This window comes from Pristis pectinata, chromosome 3, assembly GCF_009764475.1.
Source record: "Pristis pectinata isolate sPriPec2 chromosome 3, sPriPec2.1.pri, whole genome shotgun sequence".
NCBI lineage: Eukaryota > Metazoa > Chordata > Chondrichthyes > Rhinopristiformes > Pristidae > Pristis > Pristis pectinata.
The window spans coordinates 144,531,568-144,544,988 of NC_067407.1; the positions used below are offsets into that span (position 1 = coordinate 144,531,568).

The 13,421-nt window shown below is 46.9% G+C and overlaps 1 protein-coding gene across 1 annotated transcript in view; it reads left to right on the forward strand.

Moving 5' to 3' along the window:
• The window catches only part of LOC127568659 (EMILIN-1-like), a 71,380-nt gene that overhangs the window by 14,407 nt on the left and 43,552 nt on the right, over positions 1-13,421 (forward strand). The window contains exons 3-5 of the mRNA XM_052012656.1: positions 2,755-2,880; positions 6,622-6,797; positions 6,932-9,121. Of these exons, the coding sequence (XP_051868616.1) occupies positions 2,755-2,880; positions 6,622-6,797; positions 6,932-9,121 (2,492 nt within the window). The remainder of the gene's footprint in view (positions 1-2,754; positions 2,881-6,621; positions 6,798-6,931; positions 9,122-13,421) is intronic.

Genomic DNA, 13,421 nt, shown 5'->3' on the forward strand with positions numbered 1-13,421 from the left:
TGGCAGGACCCTTAACAGTGTTGATGTACAGAGGGATCTTGATGTCCAAGTCCATAGCTCCCTGAAAGTGGCTGCATAGGTTGATAGGGTGGTAAAGAAGGCATAGGGCATGCTTGCCTTTATTAGTTGAGGCAATGAATTCGAGAGCCAGAAAGCTATTCGCACCTTTATAAAACTCTGGTTAGGCCGCATCTGGAGTATTGCATTCAGTTCTAGTCACCCCATTACAGGAAGGTTGTGGAGGCTTTGGAGAGGGTGCAAAAGAGGTTTGCCAGGCTGCTGCCTGGATTAGAGAGCATAGTGCTATAAGGAGAGGTTGGACAAACTTGGGTTGTTTTCTCTGGAGTGGCAGAGGCTGAGGAGAGATTTGATAGAAGTTTTTAAGATTATGAGAAGCATAGGTAGAGTAGACAGCCGGTATCTTTCTCCTGGGGTCAAAATGTCTAATACTAGAGGGATGTGCGGGGCTAGTTTTTTTACACAGAGAGTGGTGGGTGCCTGGAATGTGCTGCCAGGGGTGGTTGTGGAAGCAGATATGATAGAGGAGTTTAAGAGGCTTTTAGATAGGCACATGAATGTTCAGGAAATGGAGGGGTATGGACATTATGTAGGCAGAAGAGATTAGTTTAGTTAGTCGTTTAATTACTAGCTTAATTAGTTCGACGCAACATGGTGGGCCGATGGGCCTGTTCCTGTGCTCTACTGTTCTATGTTCTAAGGTCACCCCTCAGCCTCCTTTACTTCAGGGAAAACAAGCCCAGCCTGTCCAATCTCTCCCCGTAACTAAACTCCTCCAGTCCGGGCAACATCCTGGTGAATCTCCTCTGCACGCTTTCTAACATATGCACATCCTTCCTATTGTATCGACCAGAATTACATTCAGTATTCCAAATGTGGTATAACCAATGTTTTGTAAAGTTGCAACCTAACATGCCGAACTTTATATTCTATGCCTCAATCTATGAAGGCAAGCATGCCGTGTGGCTTCTTCATCACTCTACCGACCTGTGCTGCCGCTTTCAGGGAACTATGGACATTCCTTAGCACCCTACCAGTCACTGCATATGTCCTATCCCTATTTGGCTTCACAAAATGCATCATCTCAAACTTATTAGGATTAAGTTCCATCTGTCAATGCTCCGCCCAACTTTTCATCAAGTTTATATCCTGCTTGTAGGCTTAGACAACTTTCCTTGCTAATCACATCACCAATTCACCCACAAACTTATTAATCATTCCTCCTACCTTCACATCCAAGTCATATATAAACACCCAAGGTCCCAGCACCAATCCCTGCAGTACACCACTGGTTACAAACTTCCAGTCAGAAAGACATGCTCCACCACCGCCCTTTGCCTCCTATCACCAAACAAATTTTGGATCCAGTTTGCCAACACACATTGGGTCCCATGTGCCTTAAACTTCTGGAACAGCCTACCATGTGGGACCTTGTCAAATAGAACCATAGAACTCTACAACACAGAAAACAGGCCGTTTGGCCCTTCTAGTCTGTGCCGAAACTTTATTCCGCTAGTCCCATTTACCTGCACCCAGTCCATAACCTTCCAGAACCTCTCCTGTCCATGCATCTATCCAATTTATTCTTAAAACTTAAGAGCGAGCCCGCATTTGCCACATCAGATGGCAGCCCATTCCACACTCCCACCACTCTCTGAGTGGAGAAGTTCCCCCTAATGTTCCCCCTAAACCTTTCCCCTTTCACCTAAAGCCATGTCCTCTCGTACTTGTCTCTCCTAATCTAGGTGGAAAGATGCCTTACAAAAGTCTATGTAGACAATGTTTACCACCCTGTCTTCATCAATTTTCTTAGTTACCTCCTCAAAAAACCCAATCAAGTTAGTGAGGCAGGAATTACCCTGCACAAAGCAATGGCTCATAGAGCATAGAAAACCTACAGCACAATTCAGGCCCTTCAGCCCACAAAGCTGTGCTGAATATGTCCCTACCTTAGAAATTACTAGGCTTACCCATAGCCCTCTATTTTTCTCAGCTCCATGTACCTATCCAAAAGATCCTATCGTATCCGCTTCCACCACCATTGCTGGCAGCCCATTCCATGCATTCACCACTCTCTGAGTAAAAATCTTACCCCTGACATCTTCTTTATACCTACTCCCCAGCACCTTAAACCTGTATCCTCTTGTGGCCACCATTTCAGCCCTGGGGAAAAGCCTCTGACTATCTACCCTATCAATAGCTCTCATCATCTTATACACCTCTATCAGGTCTCCCCTCATCCTCAGTTCTTTTCTGCACTCTTTCTAGTTTGATAACATCTTTCCGATATGGATTGGACCAATGTTTGGGCTTCATGACTCTAAGACAAATGTCCCGTCTCCTTGACAGTTTTATCTGAGGTAAGATTAGGGCAAGACGTGACTGGCTCTCCAAGCACCTCTGATGATGGACTGCCAGTTTTGATCAGAAAGGCAATGTGCTATGTTGAGCCTTGCTGATGATGTGGCAGCAGCCAGCAAGTTTCTGTGGCTCCCCATTCAGCAGATGATCCAGACCTCACCAACGCTTTTGGTGTGAGGCACCATTCTCTAATGCATTCTGGAAATTAGTACCTGCTACTCTGCCTTCCAACTGGCCAGTACTACTGGAACTCTGTGAAGTTGATCAAGTGCAAGATATTTTTCATCCCTACTAAGTCTAACTTTTCAAATTGGGCATTAATGCTGATTCAAGGAGTTGGTCCTCAAGTCTAATTTATTTTCTCTTCTTCAACAGGAACTGGTGTGCTTATGTAGTGAAAAGAGTGGTGTCCTGTGTCATAGAGGATGGTGTGGCAACATATGTCAAGCCAGAGTATCACCCCTGTGGATGGGGACAGATCCAATGCCCACGGACAGTGATGTGAGTATTTGGGTTATGGTGCTTGGGGTAGTGTTTGGTGTTTGGTTACAATACCCAAAGAAGTCAATGGGTTACAGCACCAACAGGCTGTGTTTGGGTCCAACGTCAGTGATTGGATCACAGTGCCCATTGATTATGATTGAGCCACGGAGTTCAGTGTTTGCCTCACAGTACCTGTTGATGGTGATTAGAGTAATAGAATCATACAGCATGGAAACAGGCCCTTCGGCCCAACTCATCCATGCCAACTGTGTTGCCCAATGAGTTAGTTCCACCTGCCCATGTTTAGCCCATAGACCTCTAAACCTCTCCTACCCCCAAAGTCCAGGCATCATCCTGGTAAATCTTTTCTGCACTCTTTCTAGTTTGATAACGTCTTTCTAATATGGATTGGATCAATGTTTGGGCCAGAGTGCACCGTGTGACAGTAGTTACTGCAAGAGATTCTGAGAGACAGAATCTACCTGCATTTGGAAAGGCAAGGACTAATGAGGGATAGTTAGCATGGCTTTGTACATGGGAAATCTTGTCTCTCAAATTTGATTCAGCTTTTTTAAGAAATAACCAGGAAGATTGACGAGGGCAGGGTGGTAGACATTGTCTACATGGATTTTTGCAAGGCCTTTGACGTGGCCCATCTCTTATGGGATCTAGGATGAGCCAGCCAGTTGGATTCAAAATGGCTTGGTGGAAGGAGGCAGAGTGTGGTAGTGGAGGGTTGTTGTTCAGGTCAGAGGCCTGTGACCAGTGGTGTGTCACAGGGATCGGTGTGGTTTGTTTGTCATCTGTATTAATGATGTGGATGAGAAAGTAGTTGGCTCGGTTAGTAAGTCTGCAGATGACAACAAAGTCGGTGGTGTGGTGGACTGTAGAGAAGACTGTCTAAGGTTACAATGAGATCCAGATCAACAAGGAAAGTGGGCAAAGGAATGGCAGATGGAATTTAACTCAGACACATGTGCATTTCTGGTCGCCCAGCTACAGGAAGGATGTCATTAAGCTGGAGAAGGTGCAGAAGAGATTTATAAAGATGTTAACTGAACTGGAGGGTTTGAGTTATAAGGAATGACTGGACAGGGTGGAACCTTTTACCCTGGAGCACAGAAGATGATACCACCGTTGTAGGCCGTATCTCAAACAGCGATGAGTCGGAGTACAGGAAGGAGATAGAGAGCTTAGTGGGATGGTGTCATGACAACAACCTTTCCCTCAGTGACAACAAAACTATAGAGCTGGTCATTGACTTCAGGAAAGGGGGCAGTGTACATACACCTGTCTACATCAATGGTGCTGAGGTCGAGAGGGTTCACAGCTTCAAGTTCCTGGGTGTGAACATCACCAACAGCGTGTCCTGGTCAAATCACGTAAATGGCACAGCCAAGAAAGCTCACCAGCGCCTCTACTTCCTCAGGAGGCTAAAGAAATTTGGTTTGTCCCCTTTGACTCTCACCAACTTTTACCAATGCACCACAGAAAGCATCCTATCTGGACGTATCACGGCTTGGTACGGCAACTGCTCTGCCCAAGATGGCAAGAAGCTGCAGAGAGTTGTGGACACAGCCCAGCGCATCACGGACACCAGTCTCCCTTCCTTGGACTCGGGCTTTACCTCTCGTTGTCTTGGTGTAGCAGCCAGCATAATCAAAGACCCCACCCACCTGGGGCATTCTCTCTTCTCTCCTCTTCCATTGGGTAGAAGATACAGGAGCCTGAGGGCACGTACCACCAGACTTAAGGACAGCTTCTACCCCACTGTGATAAGACTATTGAATGGTTCCCTTATACAATGAGATGGACTATGACCTCACGGTCTACCTTGTTGTGACCTTGCACCTTATTGCACTGCACTTTCTCTGTCACTGTGACACTTTACTCTGTACTGTTATTGTTTTTACCTGTACTACCTCAATGCACTCTGTACTAACTCAATGTAACTGCACTGTGTAATGAATTGACCTGAACTATCGGTTTGCAAGACAAGCTTTTCACTGTACCTCAGTACAAATGACAATAATAAACCAATACCAATACCAAGGCTGAGGGGTGACCTTATAGAGGTATATAAAATCATGAGGGGCATAGATAGGGTGAATGGTCACAGTCTTTCCCAGGGCAAGGGAGTCTAAAACTGGAGGGCATAGGTTTAAGGTGAGAGGGGAAAGTTTCAGAAGGGACCTGAGGGGCAAGTTTTTCCACACATAGAGGCTGGTGGGTATGTGGAACAAGCTGCCAAAGGAAGTGGTAGAGGCAATTTTAAAAGACATTTGGACAGGTACATGGATAGGAAAGGTTCAGAGGGATATGGGCCAAATGCAGGCAAATGGGACTGGTTTAGTTTGTCACCTTGGTCAGCAGGGATGTGTTGGATTGAAGGACCTGCTTCTGTGCTGTGCAACTTCGTGAATCTATGTTCCTCCTGACTGACCAGTTCTCTGGTGCTTGGTGTCTGTGATTGGTATATTGGTAAATTGGTTTATTATTGTCACATGTACCGAGCTACAGTGAAAAACTTTGTTTTGCATGTCATCTGTACAGATCATTTCACTACAACAGTACATTGAGGTAGTACAAGGGAAAATAATAACAGAATTCAGAATATAGTGTTACCGTTACAGAGAAAGTGCAGTGCAGGCAGACAATGACGAGGTAGATTGTGAGGTCAAGAGTCTATCTTATCGTACTAGGGGACCATTTAATAGTCTTATAACAGCGGAATAGAAGCTGTCCTTGAGCCTGGTGGTATGTGCTTTCAGGCTTTTGTACCTCCTGCCCGATGGGAGGGGAGAGGAGAGAAGAGAGAATGTCCGGGGTGGGTGGGGTCTTTGATTATGTTGGCTGCTTTACCAAGGCAGCGAGAAGTGTAGACAGAGTCCATGGAGGGGAGGCTGGTTTCTGTGATGTGCTGTGCTGTGTCTCCAAGTCTCTGCAGTTTCTTGCAGTTTCTTGCAGTCTCAGGCAGAGCAGTTACCATACCAAGCATCCAGATAGGATGCTTTCTATGGTGCATCGATAAAAATTAGAAACATAGAAAACCTACAGCACAATTCAAGCCCTTCGGCCCACAAAACTGCCAAACATGTCCCTACATTAGAAATTACTAGGCTTACCCACAGCCCTCTATTTTTCTCAGCTCCATGTACCTATCCAAAAGTCTCTTAAAAGACCCTATCGTATCCGCCTCCACCACCATTTCCGGCAGCCCATTCCACACACTCACCACTCTCTGAGTAAAAAACTTACCCCTGACACCTCCTCTATATCTACTCCACAGCACCTTAAACCTATGTCCTCTTGTGGCCACCATTTCAGCCCTGGGAAAAAGCCTCTGACTATCCACACGATCAATGCCTCTCATCATCTTATACACCTCTATCAGGTCCCCCCTCATCCTCCGTCGCTCCAAGGAGAAAAGGCCAAGTTCACTCAACCCGTTTTCATAAGGCATGCTCCGCATTCCAGGCAGCATCCTTGTAAATCTCCTCTGCACCCTCTCTATGGTTTCCACATCCTTCCTGTAGTGAGGCGACCAGAACTGAGCACAGTACTCCAAGTGGGGTCTGACCAGGGTCCTATACAGCTGCAACAATTGGTTAGGGTCAAAGGTTCACAGTGCCCAGTGCAGATGTTGGATCACGGTGCAACATTTTATCGCTTGTTTAATGTTTTTTGCTTCCATGGATGAGTCAATGTTGTATCCCATGGCTGCTAATCGTGTCCTGTTTGGAAATGTGCCTCTCAAAGGTATCGTTCCTTTATGAAGCCCCGATACAAGGTCGCCTACAAAGTGGTTTCGGAAATGGAATGGAGGTGTTGTCATGGTTATTCTGGAGATGACTGTTCAGTGAGTACACCTGGACTGACTGAGGAAGAGAATCCCAGGCCCAGCACCAGGAAACCAATAGGGTCACCAGAGGAAGGTAAGACAGCCTGTTTCTGGCCATTCAGCCCCTTACTACACTGTTCACAAGCCAAGCTAGGCTAGGATCCCACCATCTGGGGCTCCATGTTTCCCCACAGGTCCTTGATCATCTTCTCATTGTCTGGTTTACAGGTAGAAGCAACTCGGAAAAATCTCGTCAGATGGAAGAGAAGGTCCAGAGGCTGACCCAGCAGGTTCAGAGCCTGCAGTCCACCATTGAAAGCATGAATGAGAAATTCCAGGAAGAAATGCAGAAAGTGATTGAGAGAGCACTGAATGGGAAGCAGCCAGCTGATGCTGCCTCTCACCCAGACATGAAGGAGACCATCAGTGAGATTCAGAGCAAACTCCATCAAATTGACAACCGAGTGAGGGAGCATGATAGTGAGATTGATTTCTTAAATACCATCAGAACATCTGGAACAGGTGGTACCAGGTCTGAGGTTGGCCAGAAGTTGTCTGACCTGAAGGAAGAGCTTGTCCGGGAGGTGGAACTGCGGATTCAGAACTCCTGTTTCTCTTGTCGAGCTGACATCGAGCTTCTCCGACAGCAGCAGGAGATGTTCAGGCAGAGACTCCGAGAGCTGGGCAGAATATTCAATGGGACCGAGCAGCATAATCGGCTTCTCATAGAAGGCATGCACAAGCACATTAGTGGGCTGACTGGGTCTATGGATGACTCCTGCTGTAACGAGATAGAAGGCATTAAGACGAAGGTGGAGGATGTAGAAGGCAAGCTGGTGTCTGTATCTGACGTGGTAACTGGATTGGAACAGAGGTTACACAGTAAATCTCTGTCTCCTGATTCCACTTCAAGCACCACTCAGTGGGATGATCAGTACCATAAACAATTACAAAATCTTGAACAAACACTGAATCTGACCGAGATGAACCTTGAAAAACGCTTCGTGTCCCACCTCAAGAATCTGAGACATGAATTTGGGGATAGATTCCATGAGAATGAGGAACGAATCAACACAGTGGTGTCTGTCCTTGGCAATGCCACAGTCTTTGATGACTGGCTTAAAGAGACTGTTGATGGATTAGGTGAGGAGGTCACAGATTTGAAAAAGAAGATGGAGGCAGATGGACAAAGCCTGGGGTCAGTGGTGAGCCAACTGCATGAGCTGGAGTCCAAGGTGCAAGTGGCAGTCAGTGGCTGTGCTCAAAACTGTAACCCTTCACTTCTCACACAGTATGGCCAAGATACTGCTGAGATGGCAGAAATTTTAACAAAGCTGGAGATAAAGATAGCAGAGAATGAATTCAACATTCAGGACATTGGGAAAAGGGTGCACAACCTGACCATAGGAGGAAATTCATTGAGAAACAGACTGCAACAGTTTGGGGAGGAAGTCAAGCAGTTGGAATCAATGACTCATTCTAATGAGGGCCAAATGAATCTCATTAACTCCGGCCTCAAGGACTTGGAGGGTAAACTGCAGACTTCAGCTGAGACCAGTTTTGCAATCTGTAACACCATTAAAGGTGAAGTCCTTTGGGGCAGGAATGAAACAAAGAGTCAAATTAACAAACTGACTGAGGAGCTGGAAGAAGTGAGGCAGAGATTCAACCATTTGGAGAACGAATGCAGTCCTTCCTGTTCAGGATTTCAGGCAGAATTGGACAAGTTGAAAGAGGTGCTCAGTGACCCTGCCAAACATTACAAGGACCTGCTACTTAAAATAGAAAACTTCAACGATACCCTCAAAAGGTTTGGAATGTTTGGTGGCAACCTGGGTGTTGACTTAGGATCAATAAATGGGGAGCTGCGAGATGTCATATTAACTTTCAACTCAGTAAATAACACTTTGATGGCCCTCGAGGACATTGTTCATCAGCAAGGCCACAACACAGATACATTGAACACGACCCTCTCCATAACTACCAACAAACTGATGACAGATATCAGCAAGATACAGGAGAAGATAACTGATCATGTTGAGGACACTGGCAATAAGTTTGTCACTTTCCAGAATGAATTAGGAAAGTTCAGAGGATACATGATGGTGGAGTTTAGGGAATGCAAAGATTCTGGTGAAGGGCTTGAACAACGAGTGTCTAATCTGGAGAAAGTCTGCAACCAGTTGGATTCTGTCCAACAGAGTTTGGAGAAAATCAAAGAGGGTTTAAATAGACATGTTTCCAGCTTATGGAACTGTCAGCGGGACCTCAATGCCACATTGAGGAGGCACTCTGGCGTGTTACAAAATATCAAGGATACTCACCTGAGAAACCTAAACAAGAAAATATCATTGCTGAATCATTCTATGTCTGAGATGCACGCTGAAATTTATAACTTCACCACACAGGACTTCATTGGTGAGTAGCACTGACTAATTACAAGTAAAACCTATTGATGCTGTACCAATGGGGACGGGTCTGTCACTGTATAACACTGGGGTACAGTAGTGGTGGGGACAGGACTGTCACTGGATAACACCGGGGTACAGTAGTGGTGGGGACAGGACTGTCACTGGATAACACCGGGGTACAGTACCAGAGGGGATGGGTCTGTCACTGTATAATACTAGGGTACAGTACTGGTGGGAACGTGTCTGTCGCTGTATAACACTGGGGTACAGTACTGGTGGGAACGTGTCTGTCGCTGTATAACACTGGGGTACAGTACTGGTGGGGACAGGTCTGTTGCTGTATAACACTGGGGTACAGTACTGGTGGGGACGGGTCTGTCAGTGTATAACACTGGGGTACAGTACTGGTGGGGACGGGTCTGTCACTGTATAACACCGGGGTACAGTACTGGTGGGCATGGGCCTGTCAGTGTATAACACTGGGGTACAGTACTGGTGGGGACGGGTCTATCACTGTATAACACTGGGGTACAGTACTGGTGGGGACGGGTCTGTCACTGGATAACACTGGGGTACAGTACCAGTGGGGACGGGTGTGTCACTGGATAACACTGGGGTACAGTACTGGTGGGGATGGGTCTGTCACTGTAAATCTCTGGGGTACAGTACCAGTGGGGACAGGTCTGTCACTGTATAACACTGGGGTACAGTACCAGTGGGGACGGGTCTGTCACTGGATAACACTGGGGTGGCCTGACACAGTAACTGTAAGTTTAATGAGGTGTTACAGGCCTGACAGACTTGGTTTAACAGCTGATCTACGAGCTCTCCCTCCAGTTTACAGCTGCCTGTGACAGACACATGTATATAAAATGGAAGTACAGTGCTTTTTAGACATAGAACATTACATCACAGTACAGGCCTTTCAGCCCACAATGTTATGCCAACCTTTTAATCTGCTCTAAGTTCTATCTAACCCTTCCCTCCCACATACATCTCCATTTTTCTGTCATCTATGTGTCTATCTAAGAGTCTCTTAAATGTCCCTAATGTATCTGCCCCCACAACCTCTGCCGGCAGTGCGTTCCACGCACCCACCACTCTCTGTGTAAAAAAAATTACCCCTGACATCCGCTTATATCTTCCTCCAATTACCTTAAAATTATGTCCCCTTGTGTTAGCCATTTCCACCTTGGGAAAAAGTCTCTGACTGTAAGACTCTGACTCTGACATAGAAACATAGAAAAACTACAGCACAATTCAGGCCCTTCGGCCCACAAAGCTGTGCCGAACATGTCCCTACCCTAGAAATTACTAGGCTTACCCATAGCCCTCTATTTTATTCAGCTTCATGTACCTATCTAACAGTCTCTTGAAAGACCCTATCGTATCCGCCTCCACCACCATTTCCGGCAGCCCATTCCACACACTCACCACTCTCTGAGTAAAAAAACTTACCCCTGACATCTCCTCTATATCTACTCCACAGCACCTTAAACCTATGTCCTCTTGTGGCCACCATTTCAGCCCTGGGGAAAAGCCTCTGACTATCTACCCTATCAATACCTCTCATCATCTTATACACCTCTATCAGGTCCCCCCTCATCCTCCATCTCTCCAAGGAGAAAAGGCCGAGTTCCCTCAACCTGCTTTCATAAGGCATGCTCCGCATTCCAGGCAGCATCCTTGTAAGTCTCCTCTGCACCCTCTCTATGGCTTCCACATCTTTCCTGTAGTGAGGCGACCAGAACTGAGCACAATACTCCAAGTGGGGTCTGACCAGGGACCTATATAGCTGCAACAATACCTCTCGGCTCCTAAATTCAATTCCCCGATTGATGAAGGACAATACTCCATAGGCCTTCTTAACCACAGAGTCAACCTGCGCAGCCGCTTTGAGTGTCCTATGGACTCGGACTCCAAGATCCCTCTGATCCTCCACACTGCCAAGAGTCCTACCGTTAATACTATATTCCGCCAACATATCTAACCAGAGTTTTATAGAGCTGCAACATTACCTGGCGGCTCTTGAACTCAATACTCCGACTAATGAAGGCCAACACACCATATGCCTTCTTAACAACCCTATCAACTTGTGTGGCAACTTTGAGGGATCTAAGGACTTGGACCTGTTCCTCCACACTGCAAATAATCCTGCCATTAACCCTGTATTCAGCCTTCAAATTCAACCTTCCGAAGTGTATCACTTCACTCTTATCCGGGTTGAACTCCATCTGCCACTTCTCAGCCCAACTTTGTATGGGCTATGCCAGTTTCACTTTCTAAAATGCATCACCTCACACTTACCTGTATTGAAATCCATTTGCCACTCCTCGGCCCACTTCCCTAACTGATCAAGATCCCCCTGTAATCTACAATAACATTCTTCACTTTCAAATCTGTGATTTCCCTGTCCTGGGAGAGTGTGACGGGACAGTAAAGAGGGAGCTTTACTCTGTATCAGACCCGTGATGTCCCTGCCCTGGGAAGGTATGATGGGACAATGTACAGCAGGAATTTACAGCTTAATTGTGGAGAGGGCCAGGGTATAATTCAGATCACTTCTGAGAATAAGGTTTTATTAGACAGGGTTTGCTTACACCTTGCTCTCAGAGGGCAAACATTTCCCACAGCTCTAACACAGAAGCTCAACATGTCATCACTCTTCACCTGGAGCTGCAGCTGGATGACCTTCGGCTCCTACGGGAGAACGAGGAGTTCATAGGTAAGAGCCACAGGGGGGCAGTCACTCCTAAGCTGCAGGAGGCAGGTAGCTGGGTGACTGTCAGGAGAAAGATGGAGAATAGGCAGGTAGTGCAGAGTACCCCGTGCCATTCCCTTCAATAACAGGTATACCGCTTTGGATACTGTTGGGGGAGATGACCTACCAGAGGAAAGCTGCAGTGCCCAGGTCTCTGGCACTGAGCCTGGTCGTGTGGTGCAGTAGGGGAGGGGGGGGAGAAGAGGAGAGCGGTGGTGATAGGGGATTCCATAGTAAGGGGGGCAGACAGGAGATTCTGTGGGCGTGAAAGAGACTCCCAGATGGTATGTTGCCTCCCGGATGCCAGGGTCAAGGACATCTCAGATCGGGTCCACGGCATTCTGAAGGGGGAGGGCGAACAGCCAGAGGTTGTGTTACATATTGGTACCAATGACTCATATAGGAAAAGAGATGAGGTCCTGAAGAGGGAATATAGGGAGCTAGGTAGGAAGCTGAAAAGCAGGACCTCGAGGGTAGTAATCTCTGGATTGCTGCCTGTGCCACGTGCCAGTGAGGGTAAGAATAGGTTGATTTGGTGGATGAATGCATGGCTGAGGAGTTGGTGCAGGGGGCAGTGTTTCAGATTTGTGGATTATTGGAATCTCTCCTGGGGGTGGTACGACTTATACAAAAGGAACGGGTTACACCTGAACTGGAGGAGGGCCAATATTCTTGCAGGCAGGTTTGGGAGGGTTTCAAACTAGTTTGGAAGGGGGATGGGAACCAGATAGGTCAGACGTTGGTGCATTAAGTGTACAGGAAGATGCAGAGTGTAGAAAGACTGAGGAAGGATAGGCAGTTGAAAGGGCAAAATTGCAGTCAGTAGGATGGGCTGAAATGTGTCTACTTTAATGCGAGAAGTATCAGGAACAAGGCTGATGAACTTAGAGCGTGGGTCAGTATGTGGAACTATGATGTGGTGGCCATTACAGAGACTTGGCTGTCACAAGGGCAGGAATGGCGGCTGGATATTCCGGGGTTGAGATGTTTCAAAAGGGACAGGGGTGGAGGTAAAAGAGGTGGGGGAGTGGCTTTGCTGATCAGGGACAGTGTCACAGCTGTAGAAAGGGAGGACGTCCTGGAGGGATTGTCCACTGAGTCAGTGTGGGTGGGAGTCAGAAACAGGAAGGGAGCGATCACTCTATTGGGAGTATTCTACAGACCCCCCAGTAGCAGCAGAGACACTGAGGAGCAGATCGGGAGGCAGATTTTGGAAAGGTGCAAAAATAACAGGGTTGTTGTCATAGGTGATTTCAACCATCTCCTAAGTGTAAAGGGGACAGATGGGATGGAGTTTGGTCGGTGTGTACAGGAAGGATTTCTGACACAGTATGTGGACAGGCTGACTAGAGGAGAGGCCATACTGGACCTGGTACTAGGCAATGAGTCTGACAGGTTTCAGATCTCTTGGTGGGAGAGCATTTTGGAGACAGTGACCATAACTCCTTGACCTTTACCATAGCCTTGGAGAGGGATGGGAGCAGATGATATGGGAAAGTATTTAACTGGGGGAGGGGGAATTATGGTGCTATTAGTCAGGAACTTG